The sequence below is a fragment of the Equus asinus genome, chromosome 17 (genome assembly GCF_041296235.1).
Source record: "Equus asinus isolate D_3611 breed Donkey chromosome 17, EquAss-T2T_v2, whole genome shotgun sequence".
In the NCBI taxonomy this organism is placed as follows: domain Eukaryota; kingdom Metazoa; phylum Chordata; class Mammalia; order Perissodactyla; family Equidae; genus Equus; species Equus asinus.
Genome location: NC_091806.1, coordinates 45714726 through 45742368, shown reverse-complemented (window position 1 = coordinate 45742368; position 27643 = coordinate 45714726). Strand labels below are relative to the sequence as shown.

Here is a 27643-nt window from a genome sequence, read left to right as displayed (position 1 = left end):
AACCTACGAACAGACGGGCAGAGCTGGGTCCCCACAAAACTACCTGGACTGACAGGGGCTGGGCCAGAGCTGGCACCTGGAATGTAGCTGCTCCGAGGCAGAAAGATAATCAAATCCATTTGATTGCACTGAAGGTGCTTGAGTTTTCTGGAGACACAGGTTTTAAATAAAACAGCAGGTTTAAAGCCAGGATTCAGAAAGGCTAGCTGGTGACACAACGGGGTTGAGAAGTGAGTGGAGAGTTAACAGCTAACATTTATTAAGCGTTTACTGTAACGCAAGAACTATCTATCTAAGTCTAGGAACTTGTTACTAGCATTTTCCCCACCTGACAGAAGCTGAGACGAAGAGACATTAACCAGCCTGAGTGGCTGAGGTGGGATGCGAACACAAGCCCCTGGCCCCGGAGCCCATGCCTGTCCAGTGGGAGGTCTGCAGTCCAGGCGTGCAGAGGTGTGGGCCCAAGCCAGCGCAGAGGGGCCTGGTGACCAACTGGCCGTGGGGGATAACAGGAACCAGGGGGACACTTGTTTATGCAAAGAGGTGGAAGGGGAGTGAAGAATGAGCAGCTGGGATGAGGCATCACGTTTGAAACATCCTAACAGAACACCTGACAAACACCACCAGAGAGTTACTGGGAGGGCTGGGAGCCAAAAAGCACAGGCTGGGGGCGCGCAGCACACGGAGGAGAAGCAGCTGGAGGACAAGAGCCAGAGGCTCTCCCTGTCAACAAAAGTAGGCTGAGCACCCGTGTGTCAGGCACGGATTGTTCTAGGCTTTTGGGGTAGAGCAGTGGGCAAGATGATTCCTGACCCTGAGGCTGGCACACTCGTCACTCAGTATGGCTCAGACTCTTGCACAACATCTGGTATACAGCACAAGAGCTGATGCCAGGAAACCCCAATCCATTAAAAACCAACAGTGCTTCTCTCATTGGAGCCCCCACACCCTGTCTGGTTAGTAAGGCCCAAGCAAGGTACAAGAGAATTTCTAGAAACAAAGAATCAGGCTTTATTTTTGTTGTTATTTTTAATACAGGTTTTGTACTGTAGACATCTGTTAGTCTCATAATTCAGTATGGCCAGTACACAGAAATTAAAGTAGAAATGAAATGAGAGTGGCCTTGTTCCTGGTCCTTGGGCTGGCACCTGCCAAACCCCGACAGACTCTGTTCTTCCCATCCTCGTGTCCTTTCCCTGCCACTTCAGACAAGCAAGACAAAACACCGCCCAAAAGAAAAACCCCGAATGCTCTTTCATCAGCAGTAGGTGGGATGAAATAAGACGCGTTACCTTGGGTGGGATGGAGAAGCCAACCCAATCCAAACCACAGATAGGCAGCGTGGGCCACCCCTGGAGCTGAGCCCTGGCGGTGGCCAGCACAGCTCTCCACCAGGTGAGACGAGACGGCACCATCCATGAGCAGTCCCCGAGTCCCGTGCCACGTAGGTCAGCCTCCTGGAGACAAGCGAAAGGAGCCCTGTCCTCTGGTGGCGCTAGGTTCCAGGGGAGAACACACGAGGACAGTCTCTTCTGAGAGGAGCTCACAGCAGAGAGGGTTCCTGAGGAGGCGCGAAGGCCAGGCGAGGCACCCCTGCCACCTGTCCCAGGGCGTCCTGCCGACTCCACTGTCCTTGGTGCCAGACCTCACGAGGAGTTACTATCCCATTTACAATGGACAAGTAAATACGAAATAAGGCATCAGACGTTTCATTTCTTTATTTCCATATGCAATGAATGTTTAGGCACGCTGCTTGGGATGCTATTTCTAAAAAAAATCGTTGGCCATTTTTCAGAATATCCTTTTGGTTTTAAATACTGGTCAGGAAAAACAAATGATGTAAAAATACGTGAATAATTTTCTATTACAGAAATGAAAAACTGATTTGCATCTAAAAGTGCAAGAGGTGAAGTAATTAATTGAACTCTTTCACCAGACGGTATGGCAATATACAATATATTGCTTCAGCTGTTTGAGAAGGCTGGGATGGATTTTTTATATTGACATAGAAAATTATAAATTACATTGAATTAGTATCCATAATCACTATATATATACACAAACCAGTTCTAAAAAAAATACACTGGTTTAGAATTTACGAGTGAAAATCTCACAAGGTACAGTAAAACAATTAACATGCTTAGGTGCCGGATTCTGATTTCTAGTTTAAAATACTAGCCTGTAAAATGAACGCACTCTAATTCCATTAGCAGCACGAGCATTTTTCAACTGACTTGCCTAATATGATTTAGGTATGTTAAATACTCAGATTGCTCTGAAATGTTCATTTGGTGATGCTTGTTAACAAGGTAAATTTTGGTGAATGGGTTAAAAGGCAGATGAACTACCGAAACAAAACAAAAAACGAAAACGAAAACGAAAAACAAAAAAAACCCAAACCACAAGCCATGTACACTCCAAATAGTCTAGTGTTTCACCTGTAGGAATAATCATTTCAAGCAAACGAGACTTTAACAGAACATATGGCTTTACAATAACATCAATTTATCAACTAAGCTGGAGCAATAAATACTTAATCTCTACCAACAGACTTACATTTTTTGATCCGTTTTAAACAATACAGAAAACAGTTACCAATCAAAAACTGGTTATAAAAAGAACACCAAATATTTCTTATTCAAAATCACCTTTGTAAGTTAGAACAACCAAAATAACACTTAGAGGGCATTGCAATCCGACAACTCCTTGCCAACCTGGAAGAAAAATGAATTCAGAATTTTGTACAAGGTGAAAAATGTATGAAAACTGCCTAATACTTTGGTCACACTAATAATTGTCAAATAGTTATGTTTCAAATACAATAGATCTGTGTATTCACTTTTATAAAACTACTCTTACAGCCATTTAACTATAGCATTACTACCATCATTACATGGGTGGCAAGATCTTATTTCACAGGCTACCCATTATTTAGAACAATACAATATAAACATACGCAAAAATTCTTGGTATTTGTCAATGTGCAATATTTTTACACTTCTGAATCTCTCTGTACAATGTCTCAGAATCTAGAATATAAAGGTTGCTGGTCCTGATCCCTTGCAGAGTGAGTGCAGCAGTGGCGGCTGGGCGGGCTCCAGACGAAGCCGCCAGAGCCCTGGGATGGTGGCGGTCTGCAGTCCTCAGTCAGCAGCAGCAGAGGTCACTCATCATACAGGGCCGTTGACTGACGTGTCGCCTGGCAGGCTTGGCTGGTCTGTCCTACAGAGTAAGAGACATCGGAGGCACTTACAGCAGAAATCTGAGACAGAAAATTAACTTGGTTTAGCTCCCTCAGGGTGGGGAGCGTTTATTTGAATGTTGTTTATGCAATGCCCAGCACAAAGCCTGCCACTTAGTAGTTACTTAATGAAATGCTTCATAAATCAATTTATCTAAAGCTCCAGAAAGTCCAGCTGAATAGCAGCTAAGCTTCATCTTTATCAGGCATTTAACAAGGGCTGCAGAAGACGGGTTCTCCGAGGTAACTACCCTACCTCAGCCTCTTCCAAGCACAAATGCAGACAGGTCAGTGGCTTTTATTTTGTTTAAAGACTGGCACCTGAGCTAACTTCTGTTGCCAATCTTTTCTTCTCCTCCTCCCCAAAGTCCCCCAGTACATAGCTGTGTATTCTAGCTGTAAGCACCTCTGGCTGTCCCGTGTGGGACGCCGCCTCAGGATGGCCTGGTGAGCGGTGCCATGTCGGCGCCCAGCATCCAAACTGGCGAAACCCCAGGCCGCCGAAGCAGAGTGCGCGAACTCAGCCACGGGGCCGGCCCCGGAACAGGGGTTTTTAAACTGTCACTCCCAGAGCCTTCGGGAGCTACTTGCTCAGCCCTCCTCCAAAACAGCTTTTCACCTGCTCCATATATTGAAATCCACATAAAATTTCATTTGAAAAATAGGATTCTGCTACTAAGCGAGGGGGGGAGAAAAGGAAGCAAAAGAAAAAGCTTGTAAAGAGGACCAACTGTTGGGAACTGAGATGTGCACTGGCCAGTGTGCTCCCACAAAGCAGACGCTAGGTTTCAAGTTGGAGGGAAGGAGAGGCAGGTACCATATGAACAAGGCCAGGACAAAAGACATAAATTCTGCCTTCTGTCAAAATTACAACCTGAACACGTAAGAGATTCCTGATGGTGTGACCAAAACAATTTCATAAAGCAGACCTGGCAAAGGATGCTTAGAGCTGAAATTGGGATGCATAGTTACTTTTGAACTAGCCTTCAGAATTCATAAACAGAACGCACGCTTCAGATACCTGCTATTCTTAACAGAGAACCAAGAAGCCAGCTCCACACACACAGTACACTCTCTGCTTACACTGGGTGAAGGCTCACTCTATCAGAGACACGGGAACCAAGAGTTCTGGAACCAGGCAGAACAGGGACATAGCCTGCCTTCACCACTTACAAGCTGTGTGATCTTAAGCAAATTTCTTAACCTCTTGCAGTCCAGCTTTCTCCCCCTGTAAAAGGGGGACAATAATCCCCTCCATAGAGGTTAGTAAGTATATAATGCGTGCAAAGTGCTCAGCACACTGGCTGGCACAGACATGGTGCGCACTTGGTAAACAGCAGTGAAAAATAAATTGCCATGGCAATGTGAATCTTTGAGTGCAACAGTGCACATCTGACAATCCAAAGGCTCACGATCTCTGGCTGCGACAGGAACCTTGCGGGAAGACTGCGTATGAAAAGTCCCAGATGGCTCCCTTCATCTCCAACACTGCCCTAAACTGCTCGTAGAACACAAATGTGACACACGGGAAACTGGCCGTCTCCTGCCATCTGTCTCAGGGGCTTCTGTCCGCCTAGGAGACCCCTGCTCCCTCCGCAGCTCCGCTCGCTCCTCCTGGCACCCCTCCACGCGCCCCAGACCATCAGTGGGTCCTGCTTTATCATCAGGCCTGGACCCGTGGCTGCCGTTCTCAAACGTGTTGGACGGAGGACGATGGACGAATGCATGGACACAAGCGATGCCCCCTTCTTCCACCGGCTCCCCCCACTCTCTCCTCCACCATCTGTCCCGCAGATTGGAGAGGCAAGGCTCTTCACACAGATATTTCTGGGCAGGAGAGCAAGTGGGTTCCCTGAAGCACACAATCCTGCACTCCAGAGGGCCAAAGAAACGGTCCCAGAGCCCGTGTCCTTTATGTCAGAGACCAGACTCCCGAAGCAGTGACTCCAGGTTGGGAGAGTGGGACCCTCCTGCCTCCCAGGCCGCCCTCAGTACAAAGGAAGTGTGCAGGTAACAGGGCTGACAGGACTGACTGGGAATTAGACTTCGAGGACCTTTAAAAACACACACGGGAAACTCCAGGCAAACACCTGACTCGCCCAAATGCTCAGAAGCACGGGTGGAGCTGGAGGCCAGAGCTGGAGCGCCACCCTGCCTCCTCCTCCAACACTGTCACTAGAGCCAACATGCTCAGATGGTTCTTAGAAGTAATTTGCTGCATGCACAGTTTTTTTAATCACAAAAGCAAACCCCTCATTCTGGCTTTAATTTCCAAGAGGGAAACAAAAGCAGGGTGTGCTACACTATGAATATAAAGGCTTGCCGACGAGTGAACAGAGAGTGCCCCCTACTGGTTCCCACTGGTGACATTCCCCCTAAAATGCCGAGACGATGGGGGGTTGGGGGGGCGGGGCGCGGCAAGGGGTAAGTAGTTCTCTGAAATGCCTTGGAAGGTTACTCTATTCCTTATGGAGGCATATACAAACCCAGGTATGTCTAATCACACAGATGACTCTGGGAAGTGCTGAGCAAAGCTCCTTGTGGGCCGAGGACAAATCATCCTCTTCTGGCACGAGCGCTGGAGCGACCTGAGACCACACCCGCTTGGCCTGTGAGGTTGTGTGCAGCGGGCGCCAGCCCTGGGTGGCTAAGGCTTTGGCCCAGCCTATCCCTGTGGACCAGTGGCTCAGTCACAGCAAAAGGTGACCAGAAAGAAACATCGTATTCCAAATCACTTGGCTCTGGCAGTAGGATTTTCACACTTAAGGTAAATAGTTTGCAAAACCAAACCAAACAGAGGATCATCTAAGAGTTGAGAATAGCTCCATGTATGAAAGGGTCTCCAGGGAAGTTCTCCATGCGCCACACAGCACGTCGGTGGGAACATGGGCACCAGGAGCTGCTTGTGCCTGGCGGCTAGGTGAATTTAGGGGACCCACAGGAACTTGGTCGCCACGGCCTAGGGAACTTAATCCTGGAGGGGCTCAATATCAGCCTCAACGCAGTGCCACAGCAAAAGAAAAAAGGGGCGGAGCAGCATCAGGGACCCTTCCATTCTGAGTAATTCCTTAAAGAGCTAGTGATGTTACTGAATTTCCAAAAACCAGTCAGTTTTTGGCTTCTAGGGTAAAGGAGATAAACTGTGATTTCTAAGTTCTCAGCTCAATCACCCCGATTATATAAGGACTGAGAAAGGGCTACTGTGTCTCCACGGCCCAGGTGCCAACTTCTCCCAGCTCCCAGGAGACAGGAGCCAAGGTCCGCGCAGGGCGAGGCGCTGGGTGGTCACCTCCGCTCCGGACTGCTGCTGGGGGCCCGGGGGGCCGCAGACTTCGCCTCTGTCGTCTCAGGGCTCTCCTCCACATCTTTACAAGCAGCATCTTGAGAGGTAGACAGTTTTCCTTCCTCACTGCAGGAAAAAGGAGGACAGGCGGCATTAGACACCCAGGTACCAGCGCAGAGTGGAGGATGAGGACACATGCAAATGGCTCTGGGAGTCATGGTTGCCATGGAGTCAAAGCCCTGAGGCTGAGCATGCTCAGGTGAGGGATGACAGGGACCACAGACAGTGACTGGGAAATCACGAAAGGAGAGGATCACAGACAAGTAGGAACCAAGAGGGACGATGGAACGCAGCTGGTGTCTGGTAACGAACGGCCCACAGCACTGTACGTACCGATAGGATCTCAACACTCTGAGGCCAAGTGTGCAAAACAGAAAAAGAAATGTACAAGAGTTTCAGAATACTCCTAGAAATGAGGAATTTTGGGGAATACTATGTCCACGACTGCACATAAGCAAAACTGCAGAGTCGGTGAAGGTGTCAAATGAACCTGTTTGAAGGAATGAGTCTTGAGTTAAAGCATTTTGCTTCCAGGGCTCCGCCCACCATCTCAGCAGTCAGTAGGACAGACCCCCACGAGCTGATGGCTGATGACATGTGAGCAGCACACCACGTGGCCTGAGCCAGGCCTGAGCCTTTCCAGCTGCCCTCCAACAACACTGAGAAGTACAAACACCAGGAGGGAAGAGAGCCAAGAACAGTGGCCAGAACAGGTCAACACTGATCCTGAGGGGTCCGAGGGCTTGGGGACATCAAACAGGAAAGGATTATTTTCCCCTTACATGGCTCTTGGCGAGAAAAGACAAGTAGTGAATGCTTTCAACTGTGTGCAGGCTGGAAACAGACTTTTGCCTATTCTGTCTGGATTTCCCACGATGGCACAATCAAGAGGGCATTAAAGTGACCTAAGGGCAGCTAGAGGTTCCCTTTGGGAGGTGGGCCCTGTCCTGGATCGGCTTATGAAAAACCTAATCTTAGGATATTTCTTGGGTGGCTTTCAGATGGGTCTGGGCAATTTAAAAGGAGGAAAATGAACTTCAGTTTAAAGATTTGTTGGCAGTCTAAGTTACCCGGTTCTTTACTCCTCTTTGTCCCCATTCTCCACTCCCTGCTCACCAAAGCACCACCCTGATAGGTTTAACACACATTACTTTCATTTTTGTAAAATGTACAGTCATTATATAGGTGGATTCGGAATCGTATAGTTGGCACTGAATCGTAGCCTCCCTGCGTTGTCTCTGTAACGCAGCACCGTCCGGAGGACCCAGCTGTCCCTGTGGACCACGGCGCAGTACCCTACGCAGGGCCCTCCTAATTCTACTGGCTCTCACAACGACCAGCGCCGCGCTGCCCTCTCCCTCCATGCCTCCAGGCACAACGCTGCTGCGACCGCTGTCTGTGACGCCAGTGGACCTGTGTGGGCATTTCTCAAGGCGCTAATCCCAGGAGTGGACAGTGCTGGTCATCTTTCCATCTACAAGGAAGCCCCTATTACGCTCCAGAACAACTGCCCCAGTCTGCATTCCCCACGAGCAGGGAAACTGAGTGCCTGCAGCCTCACAGCCCCACCGACACTCAGCTTTATCTACTTTCTACCCTGCTAGTGTAATAAGAGGTATCTGACAACAAAGGGCTTTTGAGCACCTCTTCTTACTCTTTTAGCCTTTTTGGGTTTGTCTGTAAACTGCCTGCTGTTATCTTTCGCCCATCTTCTGACTTGGGTTTTCTATCTTTTCCTCATTGTTTATAATTCCTTGAATATTAAATATTAATTTCTTCTTGATGTAGATACTATATGCTTTTTCCTATTTGCCATCTGCCTCTTAATTTTGTCTACAGTGCTTTATCAACCATAAATTCTTAACTCTGATGCAATCCAATCTATTCTTTGTATTATGATTTATGCTTTTGAAGGTGTTGTGCTTTGTTTTGCAAAAGAGGTCCTTTTCTGCCCACAGGTTGGGAAGATCTGATGCATTTGCTTCTAACTACCTGGGGCTTGGCTGCACGCCTTAAACCTAGCAGCTCATTTCTCATCTGGTCAGTGGGCTGACACCCACAGCACCTGTCTTACCTTGAGAGAAATCAGGAGTTAACTCATGTGGACGTTCAGAGCACAGCGTCTGCACACGGAGCACCGCACGCCCGCTCTTACCCCTCGCAGTCGCCTGCCGTCCATCTGGACTCCTTCCCTTGTGGATCAGGGAGGCCCAGTCCTCTTGCTCCCCGTCCTGAGCCAGCCCCTCGCTCCCCGCAATAAGCCCTCACCTTGTTAATGAGCACTCTCCTCCATCACATGGCCCTTTAACTATCTGTATTCCAATGTCACACTGTTTTAGCTATTGGGACTTCGCCATATGACCAAATATCTGCCAGGACAAATCACTTACTTAATCTTCCTTACAGTTCTCTAAGTAATTTAAGAATCTTTATTATTCCATAAACATTCTAGAGTGTGTTTACCAAGCGCCTTTTAAAAATCCAACTTGAATTTCGATTGGGCCTGCATTCAACTGAAGGAGGAATTGGTGATGGCGCATGTCCCTGAGGCACTGAGCCAGCCCACCGCAGGGCATGACGGCCTCCTCTTGTCCCCATCTTCCGGGCTGCTTTTATTAGCACTTTCAATTCTTCTCTATAGATAGCTGGGTCAAGACAACTCCTAAATAATTTAGTTTCACGTATTTTGTGACTGGCACTTTGCCTTTTATTATGCATCCCAGTTGCTTATTAATGATGTCGAGAAAGACTACTGATTTTTAAACTTAATCTTACTTACAGAAGTTTGCTCCTCACTTGGCTGCACGTGATCATTCTGCTCTGTTAATAATTACAGCTTTATCACTTCCTGTCTGATCTTTACCTATAGCTTTTTCTTTGTCTTTCCTCAGGACAATTCCTGGGACCGCTACACAGTGGGAGTGACAAGGGACAACCTTATTTGTTCGTTACCTTGAAGTGAATGCATCTAAAATTTCCCCATTCAGCTTAATTTCTGCTGCAGTATTTTGGTATTTCACTTTTATCAAGTTATGGAAATTCACTTCTGTTCCCACTGTGCTCAGAGTTTTAATCATATATAGATATGGAACTTTATCAAAAGCTTCATCACAAACATCAAATGGTTTTCTTCCGGTCTATTAATATATAGTGAATTGCACGGACAGATTTTTCTGACACTGAACCATCCTTGCAGTCCAGGGATAAACGATAAACTCTAACAGACCATGATGTATTGTTTCTAATATGCTATGGGATTCAGTTAGCAAATATCTTTAACAGAATTTTTGCATTTAGTTTGCTTGTAAGTGACATGAGCTGATCATTTTCTATAATTATCCTTATATGGTTTTGGAATTAAGATTTCACTGCCTTATAAAAAGATCCAGGCAGTTTTTACACTTTTTCTATCCTCTGTAACAACTTAAGATGGGAATTAGTAGATGAGTGTGCATGAAACAGTACTGGATCATTACCACCGACACCCGCCATGGAGTTGGTCTGCTCCTTGCTTTCCTCCACAGATAACGGCTTGTTTGTATCTTTTGTCCATTTTTAAAATTGTCAGACTGTGTGTCTCTCTCTTACCAATACTAGGTTCTTCCTCTATCCTGCTACTGAATCTTTCTTGGTGGTGATGGTTTGTCTTTTAATTTTATTGTGTCTTTTAGAAACACTAGAAATTAAATAAAGCCAAATTTATCAATCTTCTCCTTTATGGTGTGGCTTTTTTATAACTAAAAAATCTTTTACGCCCAAATTCTGAGGATACTCTCTCATGTTATCTTCCAAAAGTTGTAGTTTTGCCTTTCATACTTATGTTGAGATAAAGATGTAATTTTATTTTTCTCCAAAGCGGATAATCACTATTTATTAGTATGTTCTTTCCTCACCAAATTATGTCATTCTAACATGTAGCAAGCTCATGTAAGTGCAGGGGGCTTATCTGTACAACTCTGGGCCAAGGCCACATCATCTCAACAAGAGCAGCTTTAATGAGAAGTGTTGATATCTAATACGGTGAAACCTCCCTCCCTTTCTTCTTCAAAATGATCTTGGCTATTCCTGACTCTCTCTGGTCTTCTTTCTGAATATCACAATTGGCTTCTCGATTTCCATGAAAAACCCCACTGGGATTTTGATGAGAAATGCATTCATTTTATAGATTAATTTGTTAAGAAACACAAAAGATACTGTCCCATTCTAACATGGCATATCTCCCTATGTATTTAGGTCTTTATCTTTCAATCTTAGTTACCTTATAGACAAGGTTTAACATTTTAATTTTTAAAAAGGGAGCACACGTAGGACATCTTGTATTGGTGTACAGGATGTAAATAATTAGTGTGCGTATCCAGTAAACTTTCCTAGTAATTCTAATACCTGTCAATAGCTTCAGTTGGAACTTTTTACGTGGAAAATCACAACCTACAAACAAATAATAATAATTTTATTTGTTTCAAATCTTTATACCTTTTTTTAATTTTTATTTTATGAGGCATTTGCTGAGACCCCCAGCACAGCGCTGAAGAGAAGCAGTAACTGGAGGTCTGACAGACTGGGTCACGTCTTTGAAGGCAATATTTCTAACGCTTCACTGTTAAGAATAAAGTCTGCTAGAGATTTTTTTCAGTTTCAGGTAGCTACTTTCTATTCCTAGGTTGCTAAAAAGTCATGAACAAATTTTTATCAAATCCTTCTCTCCCTTTACTGAAGGTCCAAATGGTTTTTATTCTTATATCAGTCTGTAAATTACCTTCATTAATTTTTACAATGTTATAAGATCCTCACATACATCCTTGGTCATGACTTAAAAATACATTGCTGGATTTCGTTTGCTGGCTTTTAACTTTAAGGCTTTGTGCATACACACCCACCCATGAAACTACCCTACGATTAATTTTTCTCTCTCATGCTTTGTTTTGTAGAGACCTCGTAATGGGTTCGGAAGCTATAGATGGAGACCAAAGCTCTAAGCACTGATTTGGTTGCAGCCTGTAAGTTTTGACAGAAATTTTTTCATTACTTTCAGTTTTAAGTTTTTGATTTCCATCACAATCCCTTTTTTGGCCCACGAGTTTAGAGGCGAAGTTAACTTCCAATTTTTTTTTAAAAGCAATCATTTTACTACTGAATTCTAACGACTGCTTTATGTCTGGAGAAAACGATCTGTATGATCCCAAACCTTTGCTTTGGTTTTGATGGGCCAAGCTCTGTAGCCTGTACACAAGTCAATTTCTAACATGACGGAAGATCTGTCACTTTTTTATACTCATGGATTCTGAATCCACTAGAGTTACACTACAGTCTCCTGAACACGACAAAAAAAGAGAGAGAGAGAGAGAGAGAGAGAGAGAAAGGCACTCGGGACCCAAACTCCACCTCTCCATCAAGATTTAATGAGTTCAATGGAGATATTAGAGAGATGCCAGGCTAACGTCTGCACCCACATCTGAATCTGAATCTGAATCAGATTAAAGACATTAGCCTTTGAGTATTCTCCCCCACAATCCTCCCAACAACCTGAAGCTGCCAGTACGATCCAGCCCCTGGTTACCTTTTGAAGACCGCAGTCTCTGTCTTGGCGTCGACAGTGAGGCTGAGAGTTTCCTTCATGCCGCCATTCATCACTGTCTCAGTTACCTTGTCTGCACTTTCTGCATCCTCCTCTCCGTCAGAGCTGGCTTCCATGGCCATACTGCCTGGCGCTGAAAAGAACACACAGCTGATGGTCACGCACACCAAAACCAAACGAACCACCACTCCTCTTCTGTGCAGATCTGTCCACCCCAAGTTACATCTACCACTTGAAGAAGGAACAAAAGCACGAGACAATTTGTTTCTTGTTGCCTGGGCTGATTCTTTTTTTTTTTTTTTTTTTTTTTTACATTTTATTAAGATTATGATAGTTTACAACCTCGTGAAATTTCAGTTGTACATTATTGTCAGTCGTGTTGTAGGTGCACCACTTCACCCTTTGTGCCCTCCCTCCACCCCCCTTTCCCCTGGTAACCACCAATCAGTTCTCTTTGTCCACATGTTTAACTTCCACCTGTGAGTGGAGTCATACAGAGTTCATCTTTCTCTATCTGGCTTATTTCACTTAACATAATTCCCTCAAGGTCCATGCATGTTGTTGTGAATGGGATGATTTTATCCGTTTTTATGGCTGAGTAGTATTCCATTGTATATATATACCACATCTTCTTTATCCAGTCATCAGTTGATGGGCACTTAGGTTGCTTCCACGTCTTGGCTATTGTAAATAATGCTGAGATGAACATAGGGGTGCGTGGGACTTTTGGAATTGCTGATTTCAAGTTCTTTGGATGGATACCCAGTAGTGGGATGGCTGGGTCATGTGGTATTTCTATTTTTAATTTTTTGAGAAATCTCCATACTGTTTTCCATAGTGGCTGCACCAGTTTGCATTCCCACCAACAGTGTATGAGGGTTCCTTTTTCTCCACAACCTCTCCAACATCTGTCACTTTTTGTGTTGGTTATTTCTGCCATTCTAACAGGTGTAAGATGGTATCCTAGTGTAGTTTTGATTTGCATTTGCCTGGGCTGATTCTTGACGGGCACAGCCTTCTTAAACATGCCACTAGAGGGCCAGCCCTGGTGGCCTAGTGGCTAAGTTTGGTGCACTCCGTATCAGCAGCCCAGGTTGGTTCCCAGGCATGGACCTACACCACTCGTCTCTCAGTGGCCATGCTGTGGTGGTGGCTCACATACAAAAAGAGGAAGATTGGCAGCAGACGTTAGCTCAGGGCAAATCTTCCTCACAAAAAAAAGCCCTAAGAGTGACATTCCAGGGGTTTTCTTCAGCAGGAGCACCAAGTGCCCCACAGCCTTCCCAGCTCTGTGTCTACACACATACCCAACCTCCTCCCAGCACTCTCCTGTTCGTAAGGTTTTCCAATGCATAGCAGAGGGCAGAGCCGGCAGTTACGTATTCTGGCCTCCACCCACGACAACCCACAAGTGCCTAGTTTACGCTTCACCCACTATAGCGCTCTCATTCATCCTTCTCCCCTGCAGTTGTCCCACTTGGGTCCTATTCTTTGTTTCTTTTTCAGCTGCTTTCTGTGGTTCCTTGTGGATTACTTCTTTGTTCTATAAGAGGGAGCCACATGGTATACTGGTTATGAGCTTGGGCTCCGAAGTCAGACTTCCTGAACTCAAACCCCAGCCTCACCACTTCCCAGGTGCATAACCATCACCCAAGGTTCCGACCCTGTGCCTGAGTTTTCTTATTCCCAAAATGGGGATAATTGAACCCACCTGTAGAACTGTTGATAGATAAAATGAGGTCATCTATATAAAATTTTTAGAATGACAAAATCTTACTTACTAGTTTTATGACTTTTCCCTGCCTCTCGGTTCTGTGCCCTCTACTTGAGTTTCTTTTTCTAAGGACTCACGTCTCTGTTCCCTTCACATACTACCCTTCACACCCCCTTCACTCAGCTCCTTCCTCTCCCCCGCCTCCCAAAGCCCTAATCATCAGGTTGAAAATAGTCAGGGCCTACGCAAGGAACAACGTGCGCATTCTGAATAAAAAGACAACCCACTGCATTCCCTTGACCATTTCATCTGTTCAGAAAGGTGAGAAGAAAATAAAGAGCCCCAGTGCATGAAACATGCCCAGACAGGCACACAAGCTCCAGCGAAGCGAACTCCAGGGGACAAAGAACGGGATGCAGGCCGGGCTTGGAACGCACACACAGACTGATTCCAGTCTTATTCACCCTGGTACTGCAGGCTAAGACATTCTTCCTCTCTGGGCCTGTTTCTTCTCTATACATTGATGAGACTGAGTAACTGGTAACTCAGATCCCTTATTCCTTCTAGAATCAACATGCTGTGGTTCTGGAATGAATATATAATTTCTTCAGTTACCCTGTGGACAGCAGACCCACTATCTCATTTTCCTGGCTCCTTTGAGCCCTCGAGTCAAGACTGGTTTTATAAACCTGGTATATGCACAAAGACAACTTTTCAGATCTAGAAAACTAAGCATTAGGCTAAAGCTTAAACAACAACAAGATGACCAGCCTACAGACCGTGCACCTGGTCCTCTCCGCACCCACCTTCTGGCTGCACTGCCAGCGCAGCCGCAGTGGGAGTCAGAGGGTCCATCGGTTCAGTGCTGGTTTCCATTTCCACTGGAGAATTACTCCTTAAAGAGTCTTTTGTACTTTTAGAAAAGAGAAAATTGAGATGTTAGCAGTGGGAAGTAACCCTCAGTTAACATTATTCACAAAAAACCTTTGAAAATCAGTTTGAGTTCCACTGCGGAGACACATCAGCAGTTGGTTACAGACTGCAAGGGCACATGGATCTCAGTATGGACAGCGGCCTGAAGTGGCAGATGAGGGCAGGCAGGTCAATATTCTGCTAAATCAGCAGGGCAGGAACACAGGGATTTCTCTGAGGTTTCTAGACAGGTTCAATATCCCCCTGGCCTCTCATGCTCACCATAATCACCAGGCTCCCAGGGCTGGGACAGCAGCCGCATACACTGTACAGGACCAGCCGTATCCACAGTGCCGTTTTTACAAAAATCGTTACTTACCTTGAGTCAAACTGTCCAGAGAACCTGGCCCTCTTAATGATATTTAATGACAAAACATGACCTGTGTACAAGGGGTAAAGGGAAGCAAGCTACTTCAACCACATTCTCAGTAACCAAGGACTCCTATCCTCCAGTTATAAAAGAGAGAGAAAAGCAAGACATGGAGACTTCCCTGTCCTGTACTGGGGAAGAGGCGGTGACACAGATCATCATGCTGTGGAGACACCCCCACCCATCTCCCCTCAACCTCTGAATAAACTGCGTACTGCTATAGGCAACATAGGTTCTAACCGCCTCTTCGGTCCGTCTAGGATGAGAACTGCTAGCCCGAAAGAGTGTGTCTTCCCAGCTTTTCCATTACCAGCGACTGTTTAAAAACATCACTTGTTAGAGCAGGAAGACAACAAAGTCTTTCAAATGGAGTGATGGACACTAATTTTTTTCAGTAGACAAAACCATGTTAACCAAATCAAACTAAGCTTAATGGGACATGAAATCCATGGTTAATACTCAAATGCTGCCACATAATTCAGGAAAATTACAAAATGACAGGGTGCTGGCATCAAGAATAATACAAATAACAAGACTGACAGCCACAGCTGTCACACCCCTTAATTGACTGCACTAGATGAGCTACAAGTGAAATTCGAGTTCCTGTTATCTATTAAATCCCACATCCAGTTTGCGTTTTTCTGCTCCACAGAGGCGCCCGTCAGTTCTTCGGCTTCACCTCCTTCCTATTCTCCATTCTGTCCTGACAGCTTGGATGGGGCCCTTGGGGCTGCCTCTTGGTCAGCATCCTGCTAATTCCCTCCCTGGGGCCGCGTCCTCCCAGGCTCTCTTCACCCTCTCCTCCTTTCCCAGTTCATCCTGGACGAAAGGAAGGAGGACGGTGAATCTTTCTCCTGTAACTCACAGCAGTGTGTTTAATCCTGTTTAAGACACTACAGTCAACTTGGAAGTCAATCAGGGTGACCAGGAGTGTCGACAGCACACACACAGCCCCCCGGTTCTCCTGTAGAAAGGCTCAGAGAGTGGGTGCACAGCTGCTCACCTCAGGGAAGACGTGAACTCAGAGAAAGAAGCCCAGCCTGTCTCTTTGGTTGGCATTGGCTCCTCCGTGCTCCAGACGTCAGATCCCACCGAATCTAAGGGAGCACCGTGGGTTGTCTCCATGGGGACATCAAAATTAGCTGACCAGTTGGGTGCTAAAAAGAGGAGAGGAATTCCATTTTGAGAATACTTCGGCAGTTAAACACAACACAAGTTATTTTTCAAAAACAGATTTGCAATGATAAAAAAGACCGGAGCTGTGGGGAAAAGGAGATCCTAATGTGCTACTGCCAGAATGGGAATGGCTCAGTCACTTGGAGGGCAATTTGACAACAGCTATCCTATTATAAAGCTGGATGTTCTCTCTGATCGCTTAGCAATTCCCACTTCGAAGATTGTTTGCGCAAGAGAAACGTCACACAAGGATGGAAAGCTACATATAAAAGAATACGTTAATGTTAATTTCTTAGTTTTGACAAATGCACCAAGGTTATATTAACACTGGGAGGGAGATGGGTGAAGTGTATACAGCCACTCCCTGTAGACTATTTCCAACTTTTCTGTAAATCTAAAATTATTCCAAAATAAAAAGTTTATTAAGTGAAAAACAAAAAGAGTATGTTGGCTATTTAACTGCAGTAAATTGGCCTCCCAGTCCCCATCTGGCCCATTTCATACTGTCAGTGGCCTTTCTGCAGTCTGCTGCTGTTAGCACCAACAGGAAGGCTGCCTGTGACATAACAGGAAATACAGATATTTGGTCTCCGCTCCCTCCAAAACCCTTGGAATCTCTGAAGTGGTGAGTTTTTTCTTGTATGCTAATGAGATGGCCCGTGGCTGGAGCTCCAGGGGAGCCTTAGGTTGGGGGCTGGTTGCCAGGGGAACCATCAGAGGATTAGAGGATTGGAACTTTCAGCCCCAATCTTCTCCTCCCCCAATCTTCTAGGAAGGTAGAGGAGCTGGAAGTTGAGTTAATCACTAATGGCCAATGACTGAATCAGTCATGCCTACATAACGAGGCCTCATGAAAAATCCAAACTGCAGGGGTGCAGAGCTTCTGGGCTGCAAACAGCAGGCGGTGCATCACAAACTGCACGGGGACAGAAGCTCCCGTGCTCGGGACACTTCTGGATCTTGTCCTATTTATCTCTTCACCTGGCTGTTCACCTGTGTCCTTCAAAATATCCTTTGCAATAAACTAGTAACAGGAAGTAAAGTGCTTTTCTGAATTCTGTGAGCTGTTCTGGCAAATAATGGAACCCAAAGACATCATGGGAACCCCCCATTTATAGGCAGTTGGTCAGATGTACCGGAGGCCGGGCCTTCTGACTGGCATCTGAAGTAGGGGCAGTCTTGTGGGCCTGAGCCCCTACCCTCTGGGCTTTAACTCTCACTCCAGGCAGACAGTGTCCGAACTGAACTGCAGGACACCCAGCTGGTGTTGGAGAATTGGTCTGTGTGGGAAAACCCACACGTCTGGTGTCAGAAGTGAAGTCTGGAGAGTAGAAAGGAAGAGTTCTTACTTACTTTCTAAGTCCCGCAGACACAGGACTGATTTCAGAGGGCGGAGTGGCAGGTCCGCCAGGCGCATGCCGCTTCCTGTCTGTGGGGCCCTCGCACCACGCCGCCTGCTGGCCGGTGTGCATCTACCCCGTCACCTCCTGAGAGGTGTGCCCCTTCAGATGAAACCAGGTCTGTGTATCTGCCGTCACCGCACACGACGCTCTTCCTTCACGGTACTCAGGCTGAATCCCCAAATCCTTGCTGGGGCCAAGCAGGGGTATTTTCTATCACAACTGGGCCCTCTGGGTAAGGAAGGAATGCTACGCTGAGGATCTGCTAGCTCTGGGGGTACCCAAGAGAGAAAGGACTGAGGAGTACCTGTGCATAGCAGAAATGTACCCATCTTGAAGACGGGCCTCACTGTGTCTTCAGCAAGCTAGTCAGCTTCCCCAAGCCTGGGTTTCCTCATCTGTTCGATTCAGAGACGGCCCTCTACCTAGCGAGGTCCTGCAGGGATCACGCAGGGGCCTGCACGCAGCAGGGACCGAATGCAGGTTTGCTGCTCCACACCTGTGCCCTTTGATCTGTGTGAGTGTGGCAGGGCTCCACCGATACCGCAAAGGGATGATACCCGAATGTCTGAAAAACGCCCCTGAAGGCTCAGAAAAGTCACCTTGACAGTTATTTTTGCCCGCCCACCATATGCAAAGCTCTGGAATCATTCCATCCCAATCGAAGTTCCACTTTATAAGTAAACTAGGTCACACAAAAATGACTTTCCCATTGTCATCACTCTGGGATAGTCTTTCCCAGACCAGCTCCCCAGAATCAGCCTGACATTAGAAACTCTTCTAAACGGTCCAGAAAACCTCTGAAAGATGCCATAGAGATTGGTGGGGATGGCAAAGGCTTTCAAAGTCAGAGGATGGCGCAGCCCAGAGCCCCGGGAAAAGGGCATCCTCCACCCTTGACCTCTGGAGATCCGGCAATGCCAAGGAGTCCTTCCAGAGGAGCAGTCAGCAGGCTGAGGCCTGTTGGGCCGTGCTCCGTGACAGTAAGGGTGAATGTGACCTTCATCCGGGCTGCCCCGCAGCCCCGTTTCTCCCTGTCCCTACACCCAGTTCTAGAGTCACAATGACACTGGCATGCAGTAAGTGATACCAAGTGTGCAGTCTCTCTCAAGTCATTTATCACCCACCTAGCTACCTCAAAGACTCTCAGATTCCGAAACACCATGCAGCCTTAAAAACGAAGGAAATCCTGTGACATGCTACAACATGGATGAACCTTAAGGACATTATGTGAAGTGAAATAAGCCGGTCACAAAATGACAAATACTCTGACTCCACTTACATGAGGTCCCTAGAGTCATCAAATTCCTAGAAGCAGAAGGTAGAACGAGGGGTGCCAGGGGCTGGGGAAGGGGATTGGGGAGCTGCTGCTCACCAAGTACAGCCTCAGTCTGCGAGACGGAACGGTTCCAGAGATCTGCTGCACGACAACGTGAACACACTCAACGCTACTGAAGCGTACACTTGAAAGCACCCAGACATGCGCTCTCTCCAAGCGAAACATCGGGGCCTGCGTCTCATCTCGCCCCCTGCTGCCTGGTCTGTCCTCAGGAGCCCTCATCATCTCTTACGTGTGACAGGGAGGGTCTTAACGGTTTTCCTGTCTCCAGCGTGGGCTTTCTAATCCAGCTTTCACACTTGCCATGAGCGATCGATCATCTTGAAACAGTCAACAATGTTATTCTCAGTAAAATCCTCAGGGGGAGGATTACAGCCTTCAGAATAAACTCTTGTTCTGGCCTCTGGCCTTCTATGCCCGATTAAACAGCTGTGGGTCTCTGTGCCTTCAGATTAGTGCTTTTCTCTTTCGCACTGACTAATCCCTACTTGTCCTTAAGCAGCACATTCTCTGGGGGCCTCTGCAGACGCCAAGGTGAGCGGCTCTCCTCCTGCAGCACTGTTCCCATTACACTGTGCCGCACATCTCTCCACCTCCTCAGCAGCTCTAAGCTCCTGGAGGCGGAGTCTGTCCCAGCACCTGGCACACAGGAGGAACTGGATAAAGGTGGCTTTGAACTGAACCACACAGAGAAAAGCCCATTTCTTCCTCCTGAAGAGGGCGAGCTGGAAAAGGAGTGAGAGGATACAGGATAAATCTCTTTTCTTCCATGGCTCTCAGTTCGGATCTGTAACATGTGGGCATTTGCTGGATTACTGCTAGGGTCACGGGCAGCTGTGAGGTTACGGCGAGGTCGACCCTGACCTCCAGAGCTGGGTTTTGGCCTCTAGAACTGTGTACATAAAGGCCTTCCTGGGAACAGGAAGCAGTGTCAGCTGACAGGTGCTCTGTCACATGAAAATCTGCCCGGGCTTTCAGAAGTGAACAGTGTCTTTAAGAGGCCAGCCAATGTTAAGTCTCCTGAGCAAGTAGAGGACACAAACAAGCACTCGGCGGGACAAGCTTTAGGGTAGCAAGACTCACAGATAAACTCTGAAGAACCCATTTAAAACTGTTCAAGCTTCGCGGTGCTTCCTCCACTTTAGCGCACTCAGGACTTTACACATCACAAGATTCCCTCACCGCCCCACAGTCCCTGGTCCCTCCCGTCTGCGACGGCAGCCAGGCTCTGCAGCCAGACTTACAGCGGTCCACACGGGAAAGGGAGGCCTGCCATCAGAGCTCTGCCCGCTCCTCCCCTCCGGCCCGGGCCCTGAAACAAACCTCCACAGAGACGCGAATGACAACATGTGTTTCAACTTAAGTGTTCCTTCAGAAACCGTCTCGGATACTGCAGACCAGTCTGCCTATTTTTAAAGTACGTATTTCCAACACACAGCAACTGGCACGGCGGAATAAGGGAACTTACGTTCATTCAAGTCCACCTCCATCTTGTCTTCCGTGCTGGCACTGCTGGGCTCAAACAGGTCTTGTTTGGCTCCATCTTCTTCTTCAGAGTCTGTGCTTTCCTCACTATCGGTACTCCCCGAGCTAAGGGAAAAAGGATCAGAATATTTAATGCCGGATGTCAGCCATCAGCTAAATCTAGAAAATTCTAAAGGTCATCCAACAACAAAAAAAGTCATATTGCACTTCAACTGGACCCTGCCTGCCTGGCTGTCACCTTGTCCAGACTCTGCTCGTGAGTGTGCCGCCTTGTCCTCGAGGCCATTGGCCGCCCTCCACTTGGCCTTTGCTTGAAGATGCGGATCAGTCTACACGCCTGCCTTCTGATAGGAGTGCGGCCAGCTCATGTGCTGTGAATGTGCGTCTCCCTGAGGACCAGCGATACCGAGCTTTTTTCCACTTATTTACCACCCACGTATCTTTTCTGAAACGTCTTTCCACATCTTTATTATATGTAAAAAATTGGGCTGCTGTCTTTTTTCTTTTACAAAGTTCTTCATATACTCTACATAGAAGTCCTTTATCAGAGAAATGATTCACAAACGCTTTCTCCTAGTGTAGGCTTTGTCCTTTTGTTCTCCTGATAGTGTCTTTTGAAGAGAAGTGTTTAATTTTGATGCAATCTAACATCAAAATGTTTCTTTCATGTGAACTGCTTTTGCATCTTACAAATCTTTGCCTAACCCAGTCACAAAGATTTTCTAGTGTAAGTTTTATAGTTTTATGTTTTACATTTAGGTCTCAGATCCATTTTGAGTTAATGTGTATATTTGGTAAGAAATATGGATTGACTTCATTTTTTTGCAAACAGATGTCCATCTGTTCCAGCACAATTTGTTCAAAAGACTGTCCTTTCTCTACTAAATTTCTTTTGCACCTCCATCAAAAATCCGTGTCTACACCTATTTATGGGCTATCTACTCCGTCCCTCTGATCAAATATTCTCAGTCTTAACTACAATGCTGTCTTAAACACTCTATCTTGAAATCAGATAGGATTAGTCCTCCAATTCTGTCCTTTATGAAAGTTATCTTCCCTATTCTAAGTCCTTGGCATTTTCATATGAATTAAAGAATCAACTTGTCAATAGCTACCAAAAACCTGTCATAATTTTGTTAGGGACTCCAGTGAATCCAATCAATCTAGGGAGAACTGCAATCTTAACAATATTTGAGTCTTCCAATTCATAAACATTGATCAAGTATTAACTTCTCTCAGCTGTTTTGTAACTTTCAGTGCACAGGTCTTGCACATCTTTTGTCATATTTGATTTTTTTTTTTCCTGCTTTGTCTCCCCAAATCCCCCCAGGTACACAGCTGTATATCTTAGCTGCCGGTCCTTCTAGTTGTTAATTACATATTTAATATTTTGATGCTACTATGAATACCACTGTTTAGTAATTTCGATTCCAATTATTTGTTGCAGCATGTAGAAATACAATTATATTGATCTTATATCGTGCAGTTTTGCTAAACTCACTTAATTGTCTTTGTAGGTTCCAACCAGTTTTCTAAATTGGCAGCTGTGTGGTCTGTGGATACAGTTTTGCTCTTCGTTCCCGATCCAGACGCACTTTATTTCTTCTTGTTGACTTAGTGCAGCAGCTAGAACCTTCAGCTCAACACCGCAAAGCAGTGGCGGGAGCAGACATTCCCTCTCACTCCTGATCCTGGCTGGAAATCAGGCTTTCACTATAATGCTTTCAGTATAATGCTAACCATAGGTTTATTGTGGAAATTTTAATCAAGTTGGAGAAATTCCCTTCTATCTCCACTTTGCTGAGAATTCTTATCAGAAATAGATGTTGGATTCAAGCTGTACGCTTATTGATTTTTCCAATGTTAAACCAAGTCTGTATACTTAGAATAAACCTTGCTTGGTCAATGATGTATTACTGTTGCATTTATTTGCTAAAAATTTTAAAGGCATTTTTGCATCTATGTGCATGAGAATAAACAAATGTGCATTTTTCTTTTCTTGTAATGTAACGTTAGCTTTTGTATCAGGTTACACTAATGTGGCCTCAGAATGAGATGGGTACTGTTCCTACTTTTTGAATTTTCTGGAAGCTTTTGTAGAGAACTGGCATAATTTCTGCCTGAAATGTTTGGTAGAATTCACCAGAGAAGCCATTCGGCCCTGGAGGTTTTTTTGTGTGTATGTGGGAAATTTTAAACTAAAAATTCAACTTCTTTAATAGATACAGGACTATTCAGGTTATCTTTTAGTGCTTGAGCTTTGGTAGTTTGTGTCTTTCAAAGAACATCCAAGTAGTCAGAGTTATGGGCATAGAGTTGTTCATAATATTCCCTTAGTACCTTTTTAGTATCTGTAGAATCTGTAGTGATGTCACCTCTCTCATTCCTGATATTAGTAATTTATATTTTCTTTTTCTTGATCATTTTTTAGAGGTTTATCAATTTTATTAATCTTCTTAAAGAAGAGCTTTTGCTTTACAATGATTTCTACTGTTTTTCTGTTTTGTATTTCATTCTAATTGGAACGTGGAAACTGAGGTCACTGATTCAAGATGTTTCTTTTTTTCAATGTGAGCAGTATACTAATGCTAAAAATGATCCTTGAGGTACTGCTTTAGCTGCATCCCCAAATTCTGATACACTGTGCTTTCATTTTCCTTCAATTCAAAATACCGTGTAGTGTGCCCTTTGATTTCTTCTTTAACTCATGGATTACTTATTTTCCACAGATTTGGAGAATTTCTAGAGATCTTTCTGTTATTGATTTCTAATTTAATTCCACTGGGGTCAGAGAACATACTTTGTATGACATGAAACCTTTGAAATTTCCTGAGATTTGCTTTATGGCCCAAATATGGTGTCTCTTGGTAAATATTTCATGTACACTTGAGAAGAATCGGGAATCCGCTGTTGTTGGGTGGAGCGTTTCATCAATGTCCCGTAGGGTCAAGCTGGTTGACAGTATTCAATGTTCTATATCTTTACTGATTTCTGCCTATTGTTTTTATCAATTACTGAGAGGAGTGTTCAAATATTTGATTATAATTGTGGATCTGTCTACTTCTCTTGGCAGTTCTATCAGTTTTTGTTCCACGTATCTTGAAGCTCTGTTATTAGCTATATAGACATTTAGAACTGTCCTCTTAATTAACCTTTTATGACCTTCCCTTTGAAATTTACTTTAATATTAATATAGACCCTCTACTTTTTCTTTTAACATGTTTGTGTCTCTACGATTAAATTATTTCTCATAGGTAGCATAAGTTTTACCTTATTTTTCATCCAATATGACAATCTACGTGTTTTAATTGGGGTTTTTGGATCATTTATTTAATATCATTTAAATGATTACTGACGTGGTTGCTTAGGTTTAATACTATCATCTTGCTATAGTTTTCTGTTTGTCTCAGCTGCTTTTTATTTTTGCCTTCTTTTAGATTTTTTATGATTTAATTTCCTTTGTTGGCTTATTAACCATAACTCTTCACTTTATTTAGTGGTCGTTTCAGGGTTTATAGTATACATCTTTAACTCATAACAGTGTATTTTCAAGTCAATCATAGCCAAAAAACTGGAAACAGCCCAAATGTCCACCAACAGAGAAATGAATAAACAAGCTGTAGTGTATCCATTCAATGGACCACTACTCAACAACACAGAGGGATGGACTACTGACACAGGACACAGCAGGGATGCCTCTCAAAATAATCAGGCGGAATGAAAGAAGCTTGACAAAGGAGCATACAATGTGTGATTTCATTTACAGAAAACTCTAGAAAACACAAATCATTCTGGAAGAAGAGAAAGCAGATGGTGGAAGGTATTACAAGATAGCAAGAGGAAACTTTTGCAGGTGACGGATAATTTCATGATCTTGATTGGGATGAGGATTTCATGGATACAGACAAACATCAAAACTTACCATTTGTATAATTTAAATAAATGCAGTTTATTATATGTCAACTATATCTCAAAAGAGGTGCTAAATAATGAAAAATGGCATTCTCTCATCATACTGTGTTCCCTCTGGGTGTCAACTGTCATCTCCTTCAGGACACTGTCCTCATTGCCACACTAATTCCCTACGCTCTCGACAGATGGTGTTCTGTTAGGACGCACTGCATGGCTGTAACGTGTGAGAAGAGTCTGCCTCCAGAGGACAAACGGTAGTAGGCAATGGCTATTTAGTGAATTTCCTCAACACAAGGACCAAAATTTCAGAGCGCACGGTGACAAACAAGTTTGACTGGGGCTTAATCTTTAAAAAAAAGAGAAAAATCCCTACGAAGGTACCTGTCTCTCATTGCCTGGTCCTGGAGCTGCGGCAGCTATCTTTGGATCACAAGGTGACAAACCAACATGCAGAAGATGACAGAGTGGGAATAAAAGAAGCTGGGTTTAATGACCTTAACAGCTCCGGACTGTGAGACAAATACACCTTTACTGGTTTAAGTCACTGTTGGCTCTTCTGTGACCTGAAGCAATAAGCATTCCTAGGAGATACAACATAACTGCCGGCACACGAGAGAACAGGTGACGCCGGTGTGCTCCATCCAGCAAGAGGAATGGATGCCCAGGAGGCGGTGGAGGCAGGGGGGTTGCCGACGGAGTTTTACTTTTCACTGTATACTCTCTTTTCTTTCCATTGTATGCCATGTGAAAACATTACTTATTAAAAATAAACGAAATAAAAACAAAAGTTAAGCTGCTTTTCCCTTAACTATGAAGATTCTGATAATGAATATTCAGATAGCAAGAACTCCCTGTGTAAGGAAGCAAATTTATTTAGGTTCTTGTAATAGAGTAACTTAAAAAAAATTAAGGGGAAAAAAAGACTGACCTGATCCTGATGGGCATCAACTGACATGACTCTGTCTCCCCAAGTGAGATTAACTTTCAGAAACATCTTTTCCCCTCCTTGGCGACATTTTTAGTCTTTCCTAAAAAACGGTACATAACTGAGCCGCAGCTGTTATTCCTGGTAAGGGAACATTCATTCAACGCACTGTGTGACTACATTTCTCAGCATCGTCTCCCACTTGGAAGAGGCTGTCTCACAAGGTTGCATGAACTGGGTCTAAACACTTTCAGCGTTTTCAAGCAGATCACCTTGACTTGTCCATGCTCCTGGCAACACTGCAGACAGGGGTATGGTCCCAGCTCACACCAACGAACACGGGCATTTCTGATCATGGAAAAGTACCAGTCTCTAGGTCAAATAAGTCTGTCTCCTAAGAGCCCTCTGCTCCTGCATGGGGTATCATCACTGCTGTAACAGACTCCCTCTCACCTGGAGCGTCTTTGGGATTCTGGCGCAAATGCAATGTGCTTTTCCTCCCAGATGTCTTCCTCGTCAGAGCCTCCATCATCAAACTGCTGTATTCTTTCCTTACAACATGCTTCAAACAAGGCAATATTTCCCTAAATAAAAACGCGGAGAGAGAAAGAACAAAACATATTTTAAAATCAAGTTATTTTCTCCAAAAGTTACCACTGTAAATTGCATTCTTCCATTTCCTTTAAAAAATGGTGCCTATCACATACACCAAAATAAAATGTAAGCATCTAACGCCAGCTTCTGTAAGTAACAACAAAGTTTCCCTAAAGGACTGCATTCAAAATGAGCATGCGAGAAGCCGAGACTGTCCTCCTGGACTTGCTTTCGTCTAATCAGAGCACCAGTGGAAGCCCGAGAGCCGCCCTGCTCACCCACCTGCGATGGGTCCCAGACGTGCCCTCAGAGCAACAGCAGCCCGCACGTCCTCGCGTTTACCAGGCCAGCTAAGGAATGGACCAAGAGCATCAGCGGTCCAGTCAATAGTTTCTACCTTACCACCTCAGCTAATAAACCTGTGGTCTCTCATGCTAAACAACATAAAAATCGAGACTGTGCCCATCCAAATGACACTAATCCTATGTTATTTGTTGATGTGGCTTATTTGCTTTTCAGAACTGCCTGGTTTCTCTCCTGGTGACATACAGCAGACATAAAATGGAGCAAGCTGGAGTAAAGTGCAGTCTCTGAAGCTCAGTGTCTACACTGCAATCCCAAGTGATGCTGGTTTTATTAGCCCTGTCACATCTTAACCCAGCTTGACTCACATGCAAACTCACAGGCCCGCAGGAGCTGGGCGGGTCATGTAAGTGGTGCAGAGACACCAATCTAAGATGAAGCTTCCTAAAGCGCGGGGGGTCCCAGCACATGGCACCCATATGCAGACCGACAGATCCAGTTCCCACCTCTCCATTTCTCCATATGCCTTGTTGCTCGAGACAGGAAACATTAATACTCACACTTTCATTTGTACTGAGAGTAAAGTTGATGTCTGATACCCGATCAAAAGAAACACTGTAAACAAAACGTAAGTGTAGGAATAGTTAATTATCCATAGACTCACAGAAATAGTAGTCATGAAATTTTCCAAATTTAACATATTTACACTATCACTAAAATCTTTATAAGAAAAAAACCCTCTGCATTAAATGATGCCTCCTCCCTTGGTATTAAGGAATTTATAGAGGACAAGAAGGCTGGCAGGGAAGCCTTTTGAGACGTAATAAACACACCCTCAAAGTCTTCTTATAAAATATTTTTAACATCCATGGTTACAACCACAGTTCCATGGCCATACTTATATAACCAGGAAAAAGGTTATCTGCAAAGAAGAAACAAGTCAAAAGCTGAAACGTACATAACAGCTGTCAGACACTGAGCTTTCTCCAGATACTCCCCAAATCTTATGCTGCAATGGGGTGTAATCAGGAAGAAAGTAGGGAGTAAAAGAATTCACAGCCTATTGCACATAACTTTTGAGTAGGTGGGGCTATCTTCTCATTCTTAAAAGATCTGTTCTAATCCATCACTATTCCAAGTACTCAATGCAAATTGTAAAGAGACTGTGGATTCCTAACTAGTAACATTTATTAACAGTCCAGACAGGCAAACGCCGAGATGCCACGTGGGGAACCTGCAGGTTCCGGCATGACTGCTCCTAGGGTACAGACACAACCACTGCGTGGAGAGTCCT

The 27643-nt window shown here is 44.9% G+C and overlaps 1 protein-coding gene across 29 annotated transcripts in view; it reads right to left on the bottom strand.

Moving 5' to 3' along the window:
* Positions 1–987: 987 nt before the first annotated feature.
* PPP6R3 (protein phosphatase 6 regulatory subunit 3) overlaps positions 988–27643 on the bottom strand; it is a 146562-nt gene continuing 119906 nt past the window's right edge. For 18 of the 29 annotated variants that reach the window (XM_014861615.3, XM_014861617.3, XM_014861618.3 and 15 more), the window contains 8 exons: positions 26910–26964; positions 25906–26036; positions 20599–20720; positions 16219–16372; positions 14680–14786; positions 12142–12292; positions 6531–6650; positions 988–3222 (listed from right to left, as the gene is read on the bottom strand). In XM_014861615.3, the coding sequence (XP_014717101.3) occupies positions 3171–3222; positions 6531–6650; positions 12142–12292; positions 14680–14786; positions 16219–16372; positions 20599–20720; positions 25906–26036; positions 26910–26964 (892 nt within the window). In that variant the 3' untranslated portion in view covers positions 988–3170. Of the gene's footprint in view, positions 3223–6530; positions 6651–6917; positions 6936–12141; positions 12293–14679; positions 14787–16218; positions 16373–20598; positions 20721–25905; positions 26037–26909; positions 26965–27643 lie in introns of all 29 variants that reach the window. The other 11 variants (XM_070488300.1, XM_070488302.1, XM_070488303.1 and 8 more) reach the window with 1 other exon arrangement.